This window comes from Pristiophorus japonicus, chromosome 12 (genome assembly GCF_044704955.1).
Source record: "Pristiophorus japonicus isolate sPriJap1 chromosome 12, sPriJap1.hap1, whole genome shotgun sequence".
NCBI classification, from domain to species: domain Eukaryota; kingdom Metazoa; phylum Chordata; class Chondrichthyes; family Pristiophoridae; genus Pristiophorus; species Pristiophorus japonicus.
Window position 1 is genome coordinate 50,220,915 of NC_091988.1, and position 24,759 is coordinate 50,245,673.

The window sequence follows — 24,759 nt, forward strand, 5'->3', positions numbered from 1 at the left end:
CTAAAGTAAACGTTGGTCTCTTAGAGGATGAGACTGGGGAAATGGCAGAGACTTAGAACAAATATTTTGTATCGGTCTTCATGGTTGAAGACACTAAAAGCATCTCAATAATTCATAATCAAGGGGCTATTGGTGGAGGGGAACTTAAAACAATTACTATCACTAGAGAAAAAGTACTATGCATACTAATGGGCCTAAAGGTGGACAAGTCCCCATAACCTGATCACTTACATCCTAGGGTCTTAAAATAAGTGGCTGCAGAGATAGTGGATGCATTGGTTATAATCTACCAAAATTCCCTGGACTCTGGAGAGGTCCCAGCGGATTAGAAAACCGCAAATGTAACGCCCCTATTTCAGAAAAGAGGAAGACAGAAAGCAGAATACTATAGACCAGTTAGCCTAACAGTCATTAGGAAAATACTGGAGTCCATTAAGGAAGTAGTAGTAGGACATTTAGAAAATCATAATGCAGTCAAGCAGAGTCAGCATGGTTTTATGAAAGGGAAATCATGTTTGACAAATTTGCTGGAGTTCTTTGAGGATGTTACGAGCAGGGTGGATAAAGGGGAGCTAGTATATGTCGTGTATTTGGATTTCCAGAAGGCATTCGATAAGGTGCTACATAAAAGGTTACTGCACAAGATAAGAGCTCATGGGGTTGGAGGTAATATATTAGCATGGATAGAGGATTGGCTAACAGAAAACAGAGAGTCAGGATAAATTAGTCACTTTTAGGTTGGCAAATTAACTAGTGGGGTGCCACAGGGATCAGTGCTGGGACCTCAACTATTTACAATCTATTAATGACTTCGATGAAGGGACCGAGTGTAATGTAGCCAAATTTGCTGATGATACAAAGATAGGTGTGAAAGCAAGTTGTGAGGAGGATGAAAATAATCTGCAAAGGGATATAGACAGGCTAAGTAAATGGGCAAAAATTTGGCAGATGGAGTATAATGTGGGAAAAATCAAAGAGCAAGGTATTATTTAAATGGGAGAGATTACAAAATGCTGCGGTACAGAGGGATCTGGGATACTTGTACATGAAACACAAAAAGTTGACCTGCAGGTACAGCAAGTAATTAGGAAGGCAAATGGAATGTTGGCCTTTATTGCAAGGGGGGTGGAGTATAAAAGTAGGGATGTCCTGCTACAACTGTACTACATCATCATCATCATCATCATCATAGGCGGTCCCTCGAAATGAGGATGACTTGCTTCCACGCCAAAAAAAGGACAAGTTCACAGGTGTTTCGATGAAGGACCCGAACTTCATCCTGAAGGGTGGAAGATGCCTGTGCGTGCATTTTTTTAAACATGGGGTGGCCGTTGCACACCAGCCACCACACGGGCTTGACAGAGCTAGGTCTTGGTTCAGTGGCAAGGATTACCCAAGACAACTGGAGACCAGCTCTGCTGCACGGACCTAATGCGCACGCATATCGAAGTGTGGGCTGGTCCGTGCTGCCCCTGGCCCCGAACGCGCGCCTCCCCGGGCCCCGATCATGTCCCTCCACAGTCTCTCGCTGCTCCTGCTGTATCTGCCCACGCTCCAATCACCAACCTGGATCTTGATGACGTCACTCCTCACAGCCATCGCTCTCCTGCACCAGCTCGCGCTGTACCTTGCAGTGGCATGCCTCCACGCTCCCCAAGGCCGCCGCTCCTTTTATGGCCCCGACCTGCCGCTGATATTCCCTCGCAGGTCGGGGCCTCCATGCAGCTCCTTTTATGGCCGCCGCTCGCCTGTAGAGGGAATTGGTGAGACCATACCTGCAGTATTGTGTACAGTTTTGATCTCCTTATTTAAGGAGGGATATATTTGCATTGGAGGCAGTTCGGAGAAAGTTCACTGGGTTGATTTCCTGTCATATGTCTAATGAAGAAAGTAGAGCAGGTTGGGCCTATACTCATTGGAGTTTAGAAGACATTGAAATGTATAAGATTCTGAGGGGGCTTGACAGGGTAGATGCAAGAGAGGTTGTTTCCCCTCATGGGGGAATCTAGAATTAGGGGGCATAGTTTCAGAATAAGGGGTCGTCCATTTAAAACGAAATGAGGAAGAATTTCTTCTCTCAGAGGATCGTGAATCTTTGGAATTCTTTACCCCAGAGAGCTGTGGCGGCTGGGTCATTGAATATGTTTAAGGTGGAGATAGGCAGATTTCTGAACGATAAGGGGGTCAAGGTTTATGGGGAGAGGGCAGGGAAGTGGAGTTAAGGCCAAGATCAGACAGCCATGATCTTATTGAATGGTGGAGCAGGCTCGAGGGGCCAGATGACCTACTCTTGCACCTATTTCTTATGTAAGTAGTAGAAACCGTTTCTACTGGCAGGAGGGCACAGATTGAAGGTAATTAGCAAAAGAACCAGAGGAGAAATGTTTTTACGCAGTGAGGTGTTATGATCTGGAATGCACTGCATGAAAGCAGATTCAATAATAACTTTCAAATTGGAAAAAGTAACATTTGCATGGCTATGGGGAAAGAACAGGGGAGTGGCCTCCTGTACTGTACAATTCTATGATTCAAGACTCTCTAAGTGGTGGATTTAATGGTTTTCTAGTTGGAAGCTTGCTGTGTTTGTGCTGTGAGAGGCAAAGACATGGAAGGAAGGTGGCATGGGCTCTATTCTTTGGTACCATGGGCTGTCTTTGTGATCCAGAAACATTATTATTCAGGGGTGAGCACTAGTCATCTGGTTCTATGTGTTGTACAATGTCACTTCCAATTTTTAAACAGAGTAAAATTTTGCAACATGTTAGCTGATGAATTCCATTTACCTCTTGTGGGTGATTATGCACGTTTGAGTTGAGGAAGGAAATAGCACCAGTTGTTGACTGCTGACCAAATACTTCTATCAGCCAGTAGTACAGGATTTGGGGATATGGTTACAGCACAGAAGGAGGCCAGTCAGCCCGTCATGCCTGTGACGGCTCTCGGCAAGACTACTTCAGCTAGTCCCTTTCTCCGTAGCCCTGAAAATTATTTTCCTTCAGGCACTTATCCAATTCCCTTTTGAAAGCCACGATTGAATCTGCCTCCACCACCCTCTGAGATAGTGCATTCCAGATCCTAACCATTCGCTGCATAAAAATGTTTTTCCTCATGTCACCTTTGGTCTTCTGCCAATCACCTTAAATCTGTGTCCTCTGGTTCTCGACCCTTCCGCCAATGGGAATAGTTTCTCTATCTCGACCAGCTCCTCTTCAGCGGGGCCCTGCCCGACCAGCTCCTTTTTGGCGGGGTCCTGCCTGACCACTTCCTCCTCAGCGGGCCCGCCTGAACAGCTCCTCCTCGGTGGGCCCGCCCGCCCGAACAACTCCTTGGCGGCTGGGTCCCGCCCAACGACCTCATCGACGGGGTCGGTGACCCGAACAGCTCTTCAGCGAGCACCACCACCCACGCCCCTCCCCTCCCTTCCTGACGTTCCGAAATCCGGAAATACCCGAACCTGGGCTCGGGTGTTTCTGGATTCGTGACATCAGAAAGACGTTCCAAAGTCCAGAAAAATGCGGAATCCGGAACGGCCTCGGTTCCGAGGGTTCGGATTTGGGACGCTGCACCTGTATCAAGAAAATCAGTGGGCATAGTACCGACCCCTGGGGAACACCACTGTGTACCTTCCTGCAGTCCGATAAACAACCGTTCACCATTACTCTGTTTCCTGTCATTTAGCCAAATTTGTATCCATGTTGCCACCGTCCCTTTTATACTAAGGGCTTCAACTTTGCTGGCAAGCCTATTATGTGGCATTTCATCAAACGTCTTTTGGAAGTCCGTGTACACCATATCAACCGCATTGCCCTTATCAACCCTCATCAAAAAATTCAATCAACTTAGTTAAACACAATTTACTTTTAACAAATCCATGCTGGCTTTCCTTAATTAATCCACACCTGTCCAAGTGACTGTTAATTTTGTACCGGATTATAGTTTCTATAAGCTTCCCAACTACTGAGGTTAAACTGACTGGCCTGTAGTTGCTGGGTTTATCTTTTTTGAACATGGGTGTAACATTTGTAATTCTCCAGTGCTCTGGCACGACCCACGTATCTAAGGAGGACCGGAAGATTATGGGAAGTACCTCCGCAATTTCCACCATTACTTCCCTTAGCATCCTAGGCTGCATCCCATCTAGTCTTGGTGACTTATCTATGATTTGAAAACTATTTTTGTTTTAGCTTGTGATTGTACTGCACTACCAGATTGAAAACAGTAACTGCGGAGTGTGAAACCTAACTGGCGGATCACAAATTACTGTTATTGCAGGTTATGATTCTCACGCTGCCCACCGAGGGAGAGCGCTGTATGTGCACGTGCACTCAACGCTCATGCAAAGCTTCAATGAGCTTCCTGAGCACTTCTTAAAACCAGCTTCACACTGCACTAAAGTTATATTGCAACAGTTTTATGAGGCCAAACAGTGCGAGACAGGGTCACTCAGGGGCCTCAGACCTAAGCAATCTGAAATTAATTTGGACTTGACCTCAGACTTAAGAAACCATTTTGTGAAAACATAGAAGTGGCATTATACCTTTATCCTTCATCGGATGGAGAGCTGTGACCGATAGTTAGGTACAGATAGTTTTTAAAATGCATTTTAATCTGCTGCTTCAGCATTCTCTCCCCTTTTCCAAAGTGCACTTTCATCTCTTGAAAGTCACCTCGAAATGGCCACTCGAGTTAAGTCAACATCATAGGCAGTCCCTCAAACAAGGGTGACTTGCTTCCACGAGTTCCAGATGTTTCAATGAAGGACCCGATGTACCAATCTTGAACTCCAGTTGAAGGGATGAAAAATGCCTGTGCGTGGATTTTTTTTACGTGTGATGACCGTTGCACATCAGCCACCACACAAGCTTGACAGAGCCTTTATCCAGTGGCAAGGGTTAACCAGGACGACTGGAGACCTGTTCTGCTGCACGGACCTAGTGCGCACACATATCGCAGTGTGGGCAGGCCCTTGGCTCTTCTGGGCCCCATACCCTCATTCGCCGCACCTCCGCTATGATTTCTCGCCGCTCCTCCGCCACAAAAACACTCGCCACACCTCCGCCACGATCTCCCACCGCACCTCCACGCCAAACATTCGCAGAGCCTCCGCCACGATTACCTACCAAATCTCAGCCACGATCCCTCATCGCTCCTCCACCCTGATGACTCATCGCAAGCCCAGGGCCCTGCCGATGCTCCTGCCCATGCTCCAAACGGCGACCTGGGTCCTGATGACGTCACCCAGGTCCTGATGACGTCACCCAGTGGCCCACTTCGAAGCCGCCGCACATTTGTGTCAGCTCACGCTGGAAACTGCAGTGGCATGCTCCAGTTCTATTCATAGCCCCGACCTGCGGAGATGTTCTCACACAGGTCGGGGTGGCCCATGATGTCCTAGGGCCTGGCGCTCCAGCTCTTTTTGAAGCTCCGACCTGCAGAGATGTTCTCACACAGGTCGAGATGGCCCACCATGTCCTAGGGCCTAGCGCTCCAGCTCTATTTATAGCCCTGACCTGCGGAAATGTTCTCACACAGGTCGGGGTGGAGTAATGTGTGCTGAATATGCATATTAGTCTTATTGGTGGTGACAGAGCCAGTGAAAATATGTCACTTTGCAGGATGGAAATTGGCCTTTGCTGGTAGCGAGTGGGTAACCCATTTTATACCAGGCCCGATTTTCTTGTCATTACGCCCGATTTTCCCTTCCATTGAAGTTAATGTAATCCAGGCTGCTGAATCACTGGGAGTTCATTTCATGCTACTGGCAAAGACCACTTTCACCCCCTGTGACACAATGGCAATTTAAAGATGTATATATATTTTGATTAAGACTTGGAGCGTTTGCAGTGCAGATATTGAAAATGGTAGTGAAGTACACTTCCACTTTTATTGCCTTTGCCATCAATGGCTGGTAGATTAGGAAAAAGCAGCACGTCTGATGTCTCAGCCCAAATGGAACATTCTCCTTTTGCTCAACTTCATGACCCAACCCTATAAACTCATCTTTAATGTAGAAGATTTACTCTGTGACTTCATTATTTCAGTGTGTCCTGGAGGAATAAAATCCCCCTGTAGTTCTCATGGAACTTGTAATGATAGAAGACTTGGAAATGGAACATGCAAGTGCTCAGTGGGGTTCAGAGGAACGGCCTGTGAACTGTGTGAATCAGGCAGATATGGACCAGACTGCAAAAGTATGTATTGCAACTAGCTCAATGTCCTCTGACCTGCTTCAAGATAAGTTGGCAGTTTTTTAATGTATCTCACAACTGATGATTTAGCCTACAATCGTAAATGCATAACCTAGTTTGCCACTGAGTTTCTTAAATTGTACCTTGTTGAAACTAAGTTTTCGTTGTAACCTACTCGTTCAATTATATAGAATTAAGGTATCTTGCTAGTTCTGCATGTTGGACTGTTAATGCATAGATTCATGTTGATCATTTGCCTCAGAGCAGTGCCTCAGCTTCTATTTAAGAATTGCCAAGTGATAAAGCTACCAACCATTTGGGAGCACTGCAAAAAATTTGCTTACTATCTTGATGGTGAATGTGGCTGATCTATTGATGTTACAACATACAAATTTGGCTTCACTTGGAATAAGGGCTGTGAGGGGAACTATCCCCGCGTTCAAACTTTACGTTTTTAAATCACACAGAATGTAATTGCGCAGAAAATGGACGCTGTGATGAAGGAATTTCTGGTGATGGAACCTGTTTCTGTGGAGAAGGCTGGACAGGAAAATACTGTGAAACAAGACTTGGCAAGTAATTTTACATATTTAATTTTGAAATTAATATTGGGCTCAGTAATTAATGTTATCTATTGTCATTGTTTTTTCAATGACTTCGGTTTCTGAATACCTGTAACATATGCTGGTACAAATCCATTTTTAATGCATATAGTTTTACAACTTATCAAAACTAAAGGCAAAAGAAGTTTAGTAGTTACAATAATTGACAAATTAAATTAAAATTCAATTGCTAAAATCAAACCAATTTATGAAGAAAATCAGTGTGATAGAAAAATTGTAAAATTCTCTTGATGTGAATTATATTGTACCATTTGAAAGATTATTTTATAAAATGAAGATTACCAATTAAAGGGTATAGATTTCACTGTTCACTAATGCAAACAGTAAAGTCAACTTGAGACCTACTTTATACTTACACCGCCATTTTTGTTAACATTAGTGGACAGAGGAATATCTACACCTAAGTACTAAAAATAATATGGGTTAAAATGTTGGAAATTTGAAACTAAAACAGAAAACGCCAGAAATGCATAGCAGCACCTGCAAGAGAAAAAAAGATTTGTTTCAAGTGTAACCCTTCTCATGCCTGAAACACAAAGTTATTTTTCTCTGACATGTCGATCAACTTCCTTTGTATCAGGGTGTGATCTACATAAACGGTGTGATCTTCATAAAGAGAAATATATACGTATGTTAAATATCTCATGAATTATGACGGTTCGCAACCTTGGAGTTGTATTTGACCCCGAGATGAGTTTCCGACCACATAGCCGCTCCATCACCAAGACGGTCGGGTCTATTTGCAACACCAAATTTCTGATTGGTCGCCTTGGAAGAGAAGACCAGATTTCTGATTTGCCCCCTTGTAGATTTGTCTGGCATATGTAATTTGGTCTTGCCTGCTGGTGTAATCGAGAACATTGCAATGTGTAATTTGATTCAGTCATTGTGATAGCAGGTTGCGGCGCTCACAGTGCTAACACTACTTCAGAGAACAGACAGGGCTCACCCTCCCGGGTTAGAAGCACTTACAGCGCTCACATTGCTACGTTCAGATAGGCCATTGAGAAATTTTAACATGAGGATGAGAATTTTAACATCCGGCCCTGGATTTCCGGTCTTATGCCGCCCCTGTTAGCCTCCCGGAGGGGCGGCAATGACAGCAGTAACCGCTTCCGGGCGGGCTTCCAGCGCCCCACCGGGAAATTCGGTGCCGGTTTGAAGGGGGTGCGGAGCATTACCGCCCAGAAGTGGCGAGCCGGTGTGCAACCGCCCAAGTTGCAACACCGGCTCGATTTTTGGTTGCCGCCCGATCGTAGCGCTCTGTAGAGCGCCCTGGTGGGAACGCCTGTGGAAGCTGGCGTTCCAAGCTGTAGTGGCCGCAGTGAGGTAAGCAATGCTGATCTAAGGTAAGTGTGATTGTTTGCTTTAGTTTTTTTTGCGATTTGTGTTGTGGTAGCATGAGTTATGTATTGGGAGTGTTTTTGGTGGGTTTTTTTCAATGTTTTTTCCCCCCCAAGCCTCTCTTAGGGAGCTCCGAGGCTGGCTGTTTAGCTCTGGATTTTCGCTTTTCCTTGCCGACCTAGCGCCCTAAAAGAGGTCTGCAACGCTTCCCTTAACACTCAGGGCCCAGCTTATGAATTTTGCTGACTGAGGTGCAAATCATTCCTGGCTGCAAACTTTACCGCCCCACTGCCCTTACTGCCCCGAAATGAGCAGGAATGAAAATCCAGCCCAAGGTGGTGTTGGGCAATGGTCTCCCTAATTTTTTTTTGCTGCACGGTCCCTTTAATGGGCTGTGCAGCCCATTCAAAATTTCGTGCACACCCAAAATCTCCCATTCAAGAGACGGTAGGTGGCCTGCGCGGGATCCCCAGGCAGCTGAGTGGCTGCGCAGTGTAGCGGGAACATTATTGGTGGACCATGAGCCAATGTAGGTCAATGAACATAGGGGTGATAGATGAATGAGACTTATTGCGTGTTAAGATGCGTGCAGCAGAGTTTTGGATGAGCTCAGGTTCATTGAGAGTGGAAACATAGAAAATAGGTGCAGGAGTAGGCCATTCGGCCTTTCGAGCCTGCACCACCATTCAATATGATCATGGCTGATCATGCAACTTCAGTACCCTACTCCTGCCTTCTCTCCATACCCCCTGATCCCTTTAGCCGTAAGGGCCACATCCAACTCCCTTTTGAATATATCCAACGAACTGGACTCAACAACTTTCTGTGATAGAGAATTCCACGGGTTCGCAATTCTCTGGGTGAAAAAGTTTCTCCTCATCTCGGTTCTATATGGCTACCCCTTATCCTTAGACTGTGACCCCTGGTTCTGGACTTCCCCAACATCAGGAACATTCTTCCTGCATCTAACCTGTCCAATCCTGTCAGAATTTTATATGCTTTTATGAGATCCCCTCTCATTCTTCTAAATTCCAGTGAATATAAGCCTAGTCGATCCAGTCTTTCTTCATTTGTCAGTCCTGCCATCCCGGGAATCAGTCTGGTGAACCTTCACTACACTCCTTCAATAGCAAGAATGTCCTTCCTCAGATGAGGAGACCAAAACTGAAGATGAGAGGCTGGCCAGGAGTCTGGCAAATAACACATTAATGTAATGTTATACATGATGTTGGATCTGTTATGTATTAATGCTTGGGGGTGTCACCATACACCAGAGGACACCGCGGTCGGAGGTCATCGGGCTGTACGCATGTGGCATGTGTGCTTGGTCACCTGAATATAAGCTGTGTGTTTTTGTCAAGCTGGCACTCTTGGGCTGGAATAAAGATGAATCAGGTTGCACCTGAGTGAGTTTACAGTAACCAGACTCTTGAGTTATTACAATTGGCGAAGAGGTAATTTAAGAACCTTCGCATGCAGGGCACTGTTGGAATCCTGGAGAGATTCGTGGAGGCCGAGGATTGGGCGGATTTTGTCGACCGCCTGATCAGTATTTTGTGGCCAATGGCATGGAGGGAGAGGCTGACGCAGTTAAGCGCAGGGCAGTTCTTCTCACCGTTTGTGGTCCGAAAATTTACGGCCTCATGAAGAATCTTCTCTCAACTGTACATCCGCCGGAAAAAGGGTACAAGGAATTGTGTACGTTGGTGGGTAACCATCTGAAGCCAAAAGAGGGGATCATCATGTCACGCTCTACATGCATGTTCGTGCTGAGGGCCAGGACGTGTTGGGATTTGTCGCCGACCTGCGACGTCTTGCTGAGCTGTGTAAGTTTGGGAACATGCTGGAAGACATGTTGCGTGATGTCTTCGTGAAAGGCATCAACCATGATGCGAACCTCAGGAAGCTGTTGGCTGCAAAGACGCTGGATTTGAAAAAGGCCATCGTGACTGCTCAGGCATGCATGACGATGGATGAGAATTTGAGGCAGATATCGTCGACGAGTTGGAGTTCCACGGCAAGTACTGTAAACAAGCTGGCGTTGTCTTCAGGCAGAGCTGCTTATGTGAAACCTGCCGCTGCTCAGAGCCCGCCAACTGGCTCGAACCAGATTTCACCCTGTTGGCGTTGAGGGGGCAATCATCGGCTTCATCAGTGTCGGTTTAGACAATACTCATGCAATGGATGTTCGAAAGTGAGCCATCTTCACAGGATGTGTCCACAACGGAGCAAGCGTGGTGCGGCTCACCACGTGGTTGATGAGGACCAGTTCAGTGATGGCCCGGATATGCAAACCAAGTGAGGAAGATGCAGTCAGTGACCAACCAACCATTGTTCACTCATCAGAGGACTCTGCTGACATTACTGACTCTGAACCTTCAGTCTCTGATGTGGTCATGACCATCAGATTGGCTACTCAGCCCTCAGTCTCAACGGACTCAGAACGCTCGCCCAGAACCAAAGTTGAACTGAGACGATCAACTCGTGAGAGGAATGCCCCAGACTGTCTTAATTTGTAAAAAGACTGTTGTTAAGATTTTAAAAGGGGGCTATTGTTATCTATTAATGCTTGGGGGTCACTAGACACCAGAGGGCGCTGCGGTCGGAGGTCATCGGGCTGTACGCATGTGGCATGTGTGCTTAGTCACCTGTATATAAGCTATATGTCTTTGTCAAGCTGGCACTCTTGGGCTGGAATAAAGATGGATCAGGTTGCACCTGAGTGAGTTTACAGTAACCAGACTCTGGTGACCCCCAAGCATTAATACATGTCAGGATCAACACAATATGTCTCACTTTTTAAAATTAATTTATTTCTGGCCCATCCCGAGTTGCCCTTGAGAGGGTGGTAGTTAGCTGCTTTCTTGAAATGCTGCCATCTGGGGGGAGTAGAGGGAGAACGTGGTGTAGGTGTAAAGTGATAGAACATGATTTAGGCCTAACAGAGGGGGAAAAAATGTGATCTATCTTCCCATATGGATGACATTCTTGCTATCATCTCCCCTCTTTAGTCCTGAATCAAATTCTTCCTCCCTCCCCCCTTGTTCTCACCATGCTCCCCCCACCACAAGTTCCTGACCTCTCCCCATCCGAGCTCCTGACCTTCTCCCTCAACCCCCGCTATTTCCAGCCGTTCTTCCGCCCGCCCCCCCAAAGTTTCTGACCTTCCCCCGCCCCGCCCCCCCTCCCCCTCAGCTCCTGACCTTCACCCCTCTCTCCAAGATCCTTCCCTCGAACTCCTTTCTTTCCACCTCTCGATCCCCTCCCCCTTCCTTTGATCCCTCCCCCCTCCTTTGATCCCCCCCCCCACCCCCCGAATCCCCTTCCCTCTCTGACATTGTGGATTTAACTGGGGATTACAAACTCCTGGTGGGTTTCAGTAATGGTTGCATAAGGTAGTGAGGCTGGAGAAACAGCACTGCCCATGGGCCGCTTTGAATTGTTATTCTCTTGTTATTTCGAACCCTGGTTACAGAACTACAATGTTTGGGGTAAACGCACGATTGCCCACCATTCAATTAAGGATGTCAAAGTTTTTGCCTCTGTATCACTGCACACATGTTTAGTTTCTCCCCAGCAATATAATTCCCTCTGCCGCTGTTGGAAATACTGCCTCGCTCTCAGTCTCCTCTGCGCATCTTTCCTCCTTTCACTGCTCGCACTATCAATCTCGGCATAGCATTTCATTAGCAGAAATAGAAATAAAGACATTGTCGGCAGCACTAATCAGGGAAGTGTTCGGGCTTCATCACCTCCCCTGGCCCGGAAATCCCACCCGCTCATTGCGCCATCATCAATGAGAACCAAATTCGAGCACTTCCCAAGGCTACCCCTTTTCATCCCCTCTCCGCTCCCCCTTTTTCGATCTCCTCTGTTCTCCCCATGCCCCATCCGAAACCCTGTACAACGGCACAGAGCCGAAGAAAGCATGGTGGTGCAAGCCGCAGCCTCCGCACTATTTGTACTGTGAATGTGCGGCCGGATCGAGTACGAAAGTGCGGCCGGACCGAGTTCGAAAGCGCTGCCGGATCGAGTGCGAATGCGCGGCCAGATCGAGTGCAAATGCGCGACCGGCTCAAGTGCGAATGCGCGACCTGATTGAGTGCAAACAGGTGCACATGCGCAAAGAGAGTCAAAAACACCGTGCAAATAATCACTACCTGCACCAACCAACTCCAACCCTGTCTCAGCTCATCTACTGCTGAAACCTTCATCCATGTCTTTATTACCTCTAGACTTGACTATTTCAATGCAATCCTGGCCAGCCTGCCATCTTCCACCCTACATAAATTTATGCTCATCCAAAATTCTGCCCGTATCTTAACTCGCTTCAAATCTCGTTCACCTATCAACCCTGTGCTTGCTGACTCCCAGTCCAACAATGCCTCAATTTTAAAATCCTCATCTTTGTTTCCAAATTCCTCCATGGCCTCGCCCCTTACTATTTCTGAAGCCTCCTCTAACCCTATAAGCCTTCAAGATCTCTGCTCTCCTCCAATTCTGGCCTCTTGCGCATCCCATTGGCAGTCGTGCTTTTAGCTGCTTTGGCCCTAATCTCTGGAATTACCCCCCTAAGATACTCCTTAAAATCTACCTCTTTGACCACGTTTTTGGTCATCTGTCCTTCTGCGGCTCGGTGTCAAAAATGTTTTTATTGCTATCACTCTTGTTAAACACCTCGGGACATTTTGCAACATTAAGTACGCTATATAAATGTACGTTGTTTATGAATTTCTGTTTCATAGATTCTTAGTACATTCAGTATAATTAAAAATAAATATTGTTCTAAATGCATTAGGTGTCTTTTTGGCAGTAATATCAGTGTATAGTTTAGAAGTTCATACTAAACACATATTTCCAACAATTATAGCACTCAGTAAATATAATAGGTGCTGCAGTTGTCTTTGTTCTAGGCTAATCTGAGCTGTATAAAATCAAATAGAGGCAAACGACCACATCAAGGAATTAAATTAAATTGACTTAAAATCTATACAGGGACAACATCCCGAATCCGGAATTACGAAAACCGGACATTTTTGACAAAAGCGCATTTCATATTGAGTAGTCCAGAATCATTGTCCGAAAACCGGACATTTTTGACAAAAGCACATTTCAGATTGAGTAGTCCGGCGTGCGATCGGTTCGAGCCTTGCCGAATGATCCTCAACCCGACCTGACCCACGTGTTCCCCTCGGCCCGACCCGACCCACGCACTCTGGTGTTTTACAAGTATTGTGAATTTGTGTTATTTATTCTATTTCATGCTTTATGAGTACATTCCTTTTAATATTTTATACTTAAGCTTGGGTTGTGCTGAGCCGTTTTAATGTCCGACCCGAAATCCAGAAAAATACTAAAACTGGCACGGCCTCGGTCCCGAGGTTGCCGGATTCAGAACGTTGTACCTGTATATATAATTTTTTAAAATCTCACTGCTTTTGTTGCTTGAACTAAAGCACATGAAGCATCATATTGGATAGCAATTTACTCCACTGAATGGGAGATTACAGCTGGTGTCTTTTTCGTGATTAATGGATTTTGCATACTATATATCGCATCATATATACTCCAATCTTAAAGCATTGACAGGATTTTTTCTGCTTTTTAAAAATAGTTGTAAAACCTACTTGTTTTCCGGGATGTGCTGACAATGCTGTTTGCAGAACTGACAACACCTGTGAGTGCAATCCATACTATGAAGGTGATGGAAGAAAATGCACAGGCAAGGACAACTATCTCTATTAAGTTTGACAAAAATAATGGTTAAAATCTGACTGGCTGTCTAGAACCTTGGCACTAGTTTAAAGTCAGCTGAGATTTCTAGGCCCCGAAATAGCATTTTGCGGTGCCAGTGAATGAACACTGCAATTCCTCTCCTCGGTATTTTATTGGAGGCGTTAACCCATTTATTTTAAACAGCTCAATGCTTTTGTTAAAATAGCAGAGAGAGGAATTTCAGGTGAAATCTCAACATGCTAAGTGTTCATAAACTGACCTCACACATTGTCATTTCAGGGCCTTGCTGTTAGATACCACTGAGAAGTTTAACATCACAGCTGTTTACAGCACAGAAGGATTTGCTCGGGTCATCATGTCTATGCCAACTCTTTGCTAAAGTAATCGGAAACGAATTCCAAAGCCTTATTTCTTTCCCCGCTTCAAATGTTCATCTGCTTTCCCCTTCAAAGATGCAATGCTGGCTGCCTCTACTGCTGTAAGACATTTCTCCAAACCTCAGTCCTCACCTCCTTAGGGCCAATTTTAAATTGATGGAACTTGTAAATGTTCGACAATAGAATTATACAATGGTAGCATAGCAGGAGGCCATTCAGCCCATTGTGCCTGTGCTGGTGCTGCTTCTTCCACTGGAACAATTTATTCTAATCCCATTTCCCCACACTTTTAACTTCAGTAGAGAAACTGCCAAATTCAAAATTCAGCAGCATCTTTTATTTTAAGTTCTTCGACCATTAGAATCGACCGACCCGCACTGTGGAAGAATGAGCCAGTATCAGTGGTGCAGACAACAGGCAGAGGTATGTACTGCCCTGACACAGGTCTGAGAGTGGAGTGGATCCACAGGAAATCTGGCCTAGAAATAAATGTTCCCAAAAAATGCTTTTCAAAATACAACGAGTGTCACTCCAAGGACTTGAGCACATAAATCTAGACTGACACTCCAGTGCAGTGCTGAGGGAGTGCTGCACTGTTGACGATGCTGTCTTTTGGATGAGACATTAAACCAAGGCCCCATCTGCTCTCTCAGGTGCACGTAAAAGATCCCATGGCACTATTTCAAAGAAGAGTAGGGGAGTTATCCCCAGTGTCCTGGCAAATATTTATCCTTCAATCAACATAACAAAAACAGTTTATCTGGTCATTATCACATTGCTGTTTGTGGGAGTTGCTGAGCGCAAATTAGCTGCCGCGTTTCCCACATTACAACAGTGACGACACTCCAAAAGTACTTCATTGGCGGTAAAGCTCTTTGAGACGTCCAGTGGTCGTGAAAGGCGCTATACAAATGCAAGTCTTTTTCTTTTATTTTCAACATTCCGCCTGAGAGTAAACCTGAAGTTGCGGATTGGACGGCCATTATAGAAACGGGCGTAGTCTATAACAGGCACCCTCTAGGCCCTAGAGGGTGGGTCCTCCGAGAAGATTAAAAACAGCTCCTGAACCAGGTTCGGGCTGTCTGAAGAATGGTTGGAAACAAATGTTTTATAGAATAACGGGATATAAGATTTATGCTACAATAAGATTTTATTTGCCAATTAAACCTATCTTGTCGCCCTTGCATGAAAAAGTGGGAGTAAAGTATAATCTTGTAACTTTATTTGTAGTGGTTAACCGTTGCAAGGACAATAATGGAGGATGCCATCAACATGCTGCCTGCACTCAAAGTGGGAGTAATATTATCTGCACATGTCAACCAGAGTATGAGGGAGACGGCTATGTCTGCAGCCCCATAGACAGGTGTGTCGACGGCAGGAATGGCGGATGCAGCGAGCATGCAATATGCATCAACATTGGACCAGTAAGTGCAAATGACATTAATTTGTTTCCTGAACTGAAATGCATGGTTGGAATCATGGAGGGTAATGTCCAATTTACTACTGGTACATAGAACTGGCATTAAGGTCAGTTATAGTAACCGCCTGATGTCAATAGAAAGAAAAATAGGGCGGATTCTTTAATGGGTGCCTGATCTGTAATACCAGTCACGGAGTTTCTGTAGCATAATTCATACTTCAGCATCCTTAATGCAACAAGGGATGGTTAACTTTGCATTCTAGCATATCAACAAGGTCAAAGTTCCAGGGAATACATAGAATCATAGAAATTTACAGCACAGGAGGCCATTCAGCCCAATGTGTCCGTGCCAGCCGACAAAGAGCTATCCAGCCTGATCCTACTTTCCAGCTCTTGGATCGTAGCCTTGTAATTTATGGCACTTCAAATGCACATCCAAGTACTTTTTTAATGATATGAGGGTTTCTGCCTCTACCACCCTTTCAGGCAGTGAGTTCCAGACCCCACCACCCTCTGGATGAAAAAATTCTCCTCAAATCCCCTCTACCAATTACTTTAAATCTATACAGTCTTGGAAAAGATTCCATAGGCAAGAGATGTTGGTGTTCTTTCACAAGAAGAGATGCACATAAAACCTGCATGTGACAATCCTGGAATATGTAAAGTCTGTAAAAGAGGCCGTGATCTCTCCAACCGTGGCGAGTCTGGGGAAGCCAGGGTTGATGACGCGTTGTGACCTCGCTCCAGCCACACTGTATGAAGAATCTTCCGTTGATTGGGCTTGTTAAGCCCACCCTGCTTAACAGGCCAATTGAAGGAAGCGAGTCTAATGACATAATTTGATGACACGTTATCAACTGTTTCCTTAAAGGGACCATGGCCACATTGATTTTGACAGTTGTTTTGTCAGTGTTCTGCAGCACTGAGATGCTTATGGAGGAAGTCACAGCATGCAGGGAGGTTCCCTTCCCTTACAATGGACGGAACAGACCTCCCCAGGACACTAACGCAGCCTGGTTGCACATTGCACAGGCTGACACAAGCAGGGATGTCGTCAAGAGGACCTGACCAGTGGCGCAAACCTTTCAATGATCTCAGTAGATCATGAAACGTTACTGCAAAGCCACATTCAACCTCATCCTGCTGTGTCACTCATCACATCCCCATTACTCTTCCCTATCCTACTCCTGCACATCCTTACTCACACCAACTTACCTTGCACCTCCACCCACCCCACTCTCTCTATCTACATTATCACATCCTCATCTCACTAGCCACCTCTCATACTCACCCTCATCCTTGTCCAATCATACCAACTACCGGCACACAAGGGTAGGCACTAGGGTCTTTTCGCCAATGTTCATGTAGAATTTCTGCTAATGTGTTGCCAAACATATCTTTATTTTGAATACTTTGCATTCTTGGACAGATTTGTGTGAACCTTGGAAGTGGTTTAGTGAGTTGGAGTGAATGGTGAGACATAAGGGTAAGTCCCACAATGGTGATGAGTGTGAAAGGAATGGCTTGGGCATTGCAGGGATGCTTTATAGTCCTGAGGTGGGGTGATGCCAACCTGGTGCATCATGTGGCAGCCAGGGTGTTCAGCGTCAAGTAAAGTAAATGTGGCCATGATTGGACCATCCCTGGTGTCCCGGGCAGCAATGTGGCTGGGTGCTGATGCCCTGTGTCCTCTGCAGCATCAGGTGATTGCAGAGAAGTTTGGTGTTGGTGGTGATGCTGGTGTGTTTAGTGATGTGGGTGTTGGAGCTGCTCGTGCTGGGATTCTGAGGACCAAGGTGAGATTCAAGAATACCGATGCTGATGGAATAGTTGGCAGCTGAAGTTGAGATGACAGAAGCGATCTGTCAATGGTGAGATAGATTGCTCCAAGGAGATGAAAGTGGATAGAGAGTTCACTGCAAACACTTTCAAACTGCATACAGCTCAAAAGAGCCTTTCAAATCCTGAAGGCTTTAGCTTCTAAGATTGGAAAGTGAACAGTTGTGAAATGGTAACTTTTATACCATTTCTGCAGGTGTCAACTAGTCAAAGCAATGGAGAGTCATTGAGAACCCGACACACTTATCTGACATGTTCCCCGAGGGATGTGGAGCTAATTAGAAACTTGGTAAAATCCTTTTGAACTGGTAAAATGTTGCTTATCTAGGTTTAAGCAGCTTGTTAACTATCACAATTACCTGACACGTCACTTAGTGCCGAGTCTGCAATCCGTAGCAAGACTCAGCACTGGGGAAACTTATAGTGAGGCGGGTTCAAAGCAGACAACACCAAACTTCTAAAATCGACTTTGCGTTAAGCCCACCCGGCCCTATTAAATGATGCAGATCTGATGATGTCATTGATGATGCGTTTCCGGCTGGGAAATTTAAAGGAGCCATGGCTGTTATGTCTTGAATAAAGAGTCAGACTAGATACTGCAAGCTCAAAGTAAGGTATGACCGTAGTCTTTTATTACAGATCTCAGAGTGCCTCTCCAGCCTGTAAGACCTCCTTATATACAGGTGCTCCCAAGGGATTGTGGGATCCCTTGGGACTCCAGGGGATAAGCCCTCTGGTGGTTAGACATGGTATTTACAGGTTTACAAACATAATAACACTCCGCCCACCGCCGCCCCCCCCCCCCCCCCCCCCCCCAAAGTCAGTAGTGTAACTATTTACAATGTGAGTTGATCTGGGGCCTTCCTTTTCCTGGTTGATCGCCTCGGTGCAAATGCTGGTTTTGGTGAGTCATTTGTTGGGCCCACGCTGGGCTGCTGCGCAGCTGGCCTTGCTGAGCTGCTGGGAGTGGTGAGTCCTGCTGGGCTGCTGCAGTTGATGGGTTCTGCTTCGTGGTCAACCGCTGGGTCAGTTGCCACTTGAGTGTGTGTTGGAGGGTCGCAAAAGGTAGAGTCTATTGTGGATTGTTTTGGATAGTCTGTAAATCTGAGTTTGATTTGGTCCAAGTGTTTCCTGCAGGTGAGTCCATTTGAGAGTTTGACCACGAACACCCTACTCCCCTCTTTGGCCAAAACATTGCCAGGAAGCCACTTAGGACCTTGTCCATAGTTCAACACAAATACAGGATCATTTATCTCAATTTTGCGCAATCATGATATGTATTCTGTTGAAGCCGCCTGCACGCTCTACCTGTTTGTGTAGATCAGGGTGGACTAACGAGAGCCTTGTCTTAACATGCCCTTTTCATGAGCAGTTCAGCGTGAGGGACCCCAGTGAGCGAGTGGATTCTTGTGTGGTAACTAAGCAAGACTCGGGATAAGCGAGTCTGCAGTGAGCTTTCAGTTACCCTTTTCATGCTCTGCTTGATTGTTTGAACTGCTCGTTCTGCCTGTCCGTTGGACGCTGGTTTAAACTGGGCAGATGTGACATGTTTGATCCCATTGCGGGTCATGAACTCCTTGAATTTGGCACTGGTAAAGCACAGCCATTGTCACAAGGACATCAGGCAGGCCGTGCTTTCAATGGTGGCAGCGGACGTGCTTGCCGACATTATCATACATTCAATCCATTTGGAGTCCGCTTCTGCAACCACTAAGAAAATTTTTCCCAAGAATGGGCCTGCATAGTCAACATGGACTCTGGACCATGGTTTGGAGGGTCAGGACCATAAACTTAGTGGCGCCTCTCTGGGTGCATTGCTTAACTGTGAACATGTATTACATTTGTGCACTCAGGACTCTTAAGTCTGCATCGATACCGGGCCACCACACCTGGGATCTGGCTATCGCTTTCACCATTGCGGTGCCTGGGTGGGTGCTGTGGAGATCACTAATGAAGGTGTCCCTGCCCTTTTTTGGCACCACTACCCAGTAGCCCCATAGGAGGCAGTCTGCCTGTATGGACATTTCATCTCTGCACCGCTGGTACTGCTTTATTTCTTCCTACATCTCTAACGGGACACTAGACCAACTCCCGTGGAGCACACAGTTTTTTACGAAGGACAGTGAGGGGTCCTGGCTTGTCCAGTTTCTAATCTGTCGGGCGGTAACAGGTAATTGCTCACTCTCAAATGCTTCCATTACCATAACTAAATCTGCGGGCTGTGCCATCTCCACCCCTATAGTGGGCAATGGCAGCCTACTGAGAGCATCGGCACAGTTTTCTGTGCCTGGCCTGTGGCGGATGGCGTAGTTGTATGCGGACAACGTGAGTGCCCATCTCTGGATGCGGGCAGATGCATTCGTATTTATCTCCTTGCTTTCAGAAAAGAGGGATATAAGTGGCTTATGGTTGGTTTCCAATTCAAATTTGAGCCCGAACATATATTGATGCATTTTCTTTACCCCGTAAACACACGCTAACGCTTCTTTTTCAATCATACTGTAGGTCCTCTCGGCGTTAGACAGGCTTCTGGATGCATAAGCAACCGGTTGCAATTTCCCAAATTCATTAGCTTATTGCAATACAGACCCAACCCCGTACGACGACGCATCACATGCTAGTACCAAACGCTTACATGGATCGTACAGCACAAGCAATTTGTTTGAACATAACAGCATCCTAGCTTTCTCAAAGGCATTTTCTTGGCTTTTATCCCATCCCCATTCATCTCCTTTACGCAGTAAAGAGTGCAGGGATTCTAACAATGTGCTAAGACCTGGTAAGAAGTTACCAAAATAGTTCAGGAGTCCTAGAAACGACCGCAACTCCGTCACATTCTGTGGTCTCGTACGTTCTTGAGTGCCTCCGTCTTCTCCCCAGGAACTGCACTTCAGGCACCAGGAAAACTCACTTCGAACGTTTTAGCCTGAGCCCCACACAATTAAGGCGACTAAGAACCTCCTCCAGATTCTGCAGATGCTCAATGTTGTCCCGACCTGTAACCAAGATGTCATCTGGAGGAGTTCGTGTTCCGTGTTTTTACGGAATGTGCGAGGTTGCAGCCCCTATTCCATTATTTAAAGGGGCTGCTCCTCAAATTCTGGTCCAGGCAGTGGGCGGTCGAGGGGGTCGTTCAGCCCGACTGCCTGCCTCTCTTCTACACTTACATCCGAGCCAGGGTGTCCACCGGTACGCTCGCGGCCTTCCGCGAGAGGTAGGCGCTGGAGGGACTGGAGTGCATCATCACCCCCGGCAACCAAATTTTAATTTGATTTTATATGTTTTAAAGTTTAATTTGTTTTATTGCCAGGTTTTAGTGTCCCCTTCCCCTTTTAGCCAGGGGGCACTTGTATACTTTGTGGTTTTAGTGCCCAAAATAAAAACAAAAAAAAAAACCCCAAAAGAACAAAAAAGGGCACTTGAAAACTGCTTTGGAGTGTGTACCCCCCTTTAATAAGGGGGTACTGGATTTAATTGTTTTTGTTTTGCAACAAAAGAGTTGTAACCAAGATGTTGTCCTGGAAGACCACGGTGCGCGGGACCGACTTCAGCAAGCTTTCCATGTTCCTCTGGAATATCGCCGCGGCCGAACGAATCTCAAACAGGCATCTGTTGCAAATGAAGAGACCTTTGTGCGTGTTGATGCAGACGAGGCCTTTCGATGATTCCTCCAGCTCCTGCGTCATATAGGCCAAGGTCAAGTCCAGCTTCGTGAATGTTTTCCCTCACACCAGTGTCGCAAATAGGTCGCCTGCCTTTGGTAGCGGGTATTGATCCTGCAGTGAGAAACGATTGATAGTTACTTTGTAATCACCACAGATTCTGACGGTGCCGTCTCCCTTGAGGACTGGAACAATCGGACTGGCCCACTCATTGAATTTGATCAGCAAAATGATTCCCTCTCGTTGCAGCCTGTCCAACTCGATCTCTACCCTTTCTCTCATCATGTAAGGTACCGCTCTCGCCTTGTGATGGATGGGTCGCACCCCCGGAATCAAATGGATCTGCACTTTTTCTCCTTGGAACTTCCCGATGCCTGGTTCGAACAGCGAGGGGAACTTGTTTAGGACCTGGGCACATGAGGTGTCGTCGACGAAAGCGCTCGGATGTTTTCTCAGTTCCAGCGTATCTTTCCCAGCCAGCTCCTGCCGAACAACGTGGGGCCATCGCTCGGTACCACCCAGAGTGGTAACTCGTGCAATGCTCCATCGTAGGAGACTTTTACAGTAGCACTGCTGATTACGGGAATCAGTTCCTTTGTGTACGTTCTCAGTTTAGTATGAATGGGAATCACCCTGCACCACAATTTATCGAAAGTCTTTTTGCTCATTATGGACTGGCTTGCACCTGTATCCAGCTCCATGGACACCGGGAGTCCATTTAATTCAACCTTCAGCTTTATCGGGGGATATTTTGTGGTAAATGTATGCACCCCATATACCTCTGCCTCCTTGGTCTGAGGCTCTGGTTCGTCGTGATCCACCGTGGATCTGTCCTCCTCTGCAACATGGTGGTTTGCAGGGTTTGCAGCTCGCCTGCACATGCGTTGGAGGTGTCCCATTGTTCCACGGCCCTTGCAAATGTATCCTTTGAAGCAGCATGAATGGAAACGATGATCACCCCCGCAGCGCCAACAAGGTGTTAATGGCCTTGTATTCACCACCCTTGATGGTGGACTTTGATCATCTGCAGACGTGCAGCTGCAGGTGTGTAAGTCCTGCCCTGTACATTTTGATTCGAAAACAACGTTACTTTGTTTACAGTACTTGCAGCAGCACTAGTGTGCTGAGAAATTTGTTTGCTATTGTCACTGGTGGAGATAAACGCCTGGGCTATCGCTATGGCTTTACTCAAGGTTGGGGTCTCTACAGTCAAAAGTTTGCAAAGTATTACTTCATGGCCAATGCCAAGTTCAAAGAAGTCCCTGAGCATGTGCTCCAAGTGTCCTTCAAATTCACAATGTCCTGCAATGCGCCTTAGCTCGGCGACATAGCTTGCCATTTCCTGGCCGTCAGACCTCTTGTACGTGTAGAACCGCTACCTCGCCATCAGAACGCTTTCCTTCGGGTTTAGATGCTCATGGACCAGTGTGCACAACTCATCGTATGACTTGTCTGTGGGTTTCGCTGGAGCGAGCAGATTTTTCATGAGGCCATACGTTGGTGCCCCGCAAATGGTGAGGAGGATCGCCCTTCGTTTGGCAGCGTTCGCTTCTCCTTCCAGCTCGTTGGCCACAAAGTATTGGTCGAGTCGCCTCACATAGGTTTCCCAATCATCTCCCTCCGAAAATGTCTCCAGGATGCCAACAGTTCTCTGCATTGTTGTGGTGGGGTTCGTCATCTGTATCTTGTCGCCAGTTGTTATGTCTTGAATAAAGAGTCAGACTAGATACTGCAAGCTCAAAGTAAGGTGTGACCGTAGTCCTTCATTACAGATCTCAGAGTGCCTCTCCAGCCTGTGAGGCCTCCTTATATACAGGTGCTCCCAAGGAATTGTGGGATCCCTTGGGACTCCAGGGGATAAACCCTCTGGTGGTTAGACATGGTATTTACAGGTTTACATACATAACAATGGCCACATTGCATTTGAAGGTTTATCTAGGAGTGTGCAGGCAGCACATTGCATCATTGGAGTGTTGCAAACATTTCCAGAGATGACTGCACAGAGACAGATGGCTGCAACCAGGTTCTCCGATGACTCTCTCCATTTGCTTGTGGAGGAAGTAAGAGCACACATGGAGGTCCTCTTCCCTTCGAATGGGCAAAAGAGATCTCTCCAGGAGACAAAAGAGTCTGGCACCAAATAGCAGAAGAGGTAAACAGCAGGATGTTGTGAAGAGGACCTGGGTGCTGTGCCGCAACCACTTCAATTATCTCATTGGATGAGGAAAGGTGAGTACAAAGCCACACTCAACTTCATCCTGCTGCGCCTCCCGTCACGTCCCCATCACTCTGCTTTCCCTACCCTACTCCTGAACATCCTTATTCACACCAACATACCTTGCACATCCACCCATCTCTCTCTATCTACATTATCAAATCCCCATCACTCTGCCTTCTCAACCCTACTCCTGCACATCCTTACTCACACCAACATACCTTGCACGTTCACCCATCTCTCTCTCTCTATCCACATACTCACATCCCCATCTGACTAGCAACCCCTCACATTCACCCTCATCCTAATGAAATCATACCAACTAACAACACACAAGGAGGCCACTTGGCTTTGGCACCCCACTCCATCATGGTCACCCTCCACAGATGTAACCCATTCATTCCTTACACTCATTCCATCACTCTCACTCAACCTTCTCTTATTTCCCTCCTTGCAGCCCACAATAAGAAGGAGCGAGAGGGAACTGGAGGCAAAACGCCATTATTGGCGACCCTAACAACAGCAGAGGAGGCTGCCTTAGATCTTTCGGGAGTTGCCTAGCAGCTGGAGGTGGGAGATGGAGAGAGGGGGACATCTCATCAACCTGGTGACAGAATTACATATACAGCTACATGGCATACATCAGAGACTCATATGGGGGCTGATGTCAGCAGCTAGTAAATAGCCATTATGTGCATAATGGTATCTGTAGCCATTCTTCATATAGCATATCTAACTGATCTCTTTACTCTCCCACAGGTCCATCAAGAGCCCCCCTCCCCCACTGTCCAGTAGGAAGAGGAAGATGACTCCTCAGAGGAGCCTCCAGCCTCTGAGGGCGCAGCGTCACCATACATAAACGCACCCAGCACCAGCACAGAGACGCACACCAAAGTGGGTCCCACGCGAGATAGAGTGCTGTTGTCACCTGGGGCCAGACTTTCCATAAAGGCCCTCAACGTTCGATTGCCCGCTGAGAAGGGCCACTAATGTTCGGCAAAAAAAGCTGCCGAGAATTTCCATTTTGAAGGTAAAAGTTAGTAGAACTGATCGCCCAGCGAGAAAATGGGCGTTGCACACTCATTCTCAGCGGTGCACACACATGCAGCTGCAGGTGTGTAAGTCCTGCCCTGTACATTTTGATTCGAAAACAACGTTACTTTGTTTACAGTACTTGCAGCAGCACTAGTGTGCTGAGAAATTTGTTTGCTATTGTCACTGGTGGAGATAAACGCCTGGGCTATCGCTATGGCTTTACTCAAGGTTGGGGTCTCTACAGTCAAAAGTTTGCAAAGTATTACTTCATGGCCAATGCCAAGTACAAAGAAGTCCCTGAGCATGTGCTCCAAGTGTCC

The 24,759-nt window shown here is 46.5% G+C and overlaps 1 protein-coding gene across 6 annotated transcripts in view; it reads left to right on the top strand.

Moving 5' to 3' along the window:
• The window catches only part of stab1 (stabilin 1), a 271,384-nt gene that overhangs the window by 220,694 nt on the left and 25,931 nt on the right, over window positions 1–24,759 (top strand). For 5 of the 6 annotated variants that reach the window (XM_070895414.1, XM_070895416.1, XM_070895417.1 and 2 more), the window contains 4 exons: window positions 6,042–6,191; window positions 6,656–6,760; window positions 13,770–13,877; window positions 15,499–15,692. In XM_070895414.1, the coding sequence (XP_070751515.1) occupies window positions 6,042–6,191; window positions 6,656–6,760; window positions 13,770–13,877; window positions 15,499–15,692 (557 nt within the window). The remainder of the gene's footprint in view (window positions 1–6,041; window positions 6,192–6,655; window positions 6,761–13,769; window positions 13,878–15,498; window positions 15,693–24,759) is intronic. The other variant, XM_070895415.1, reaches the window with a different exon arrangement.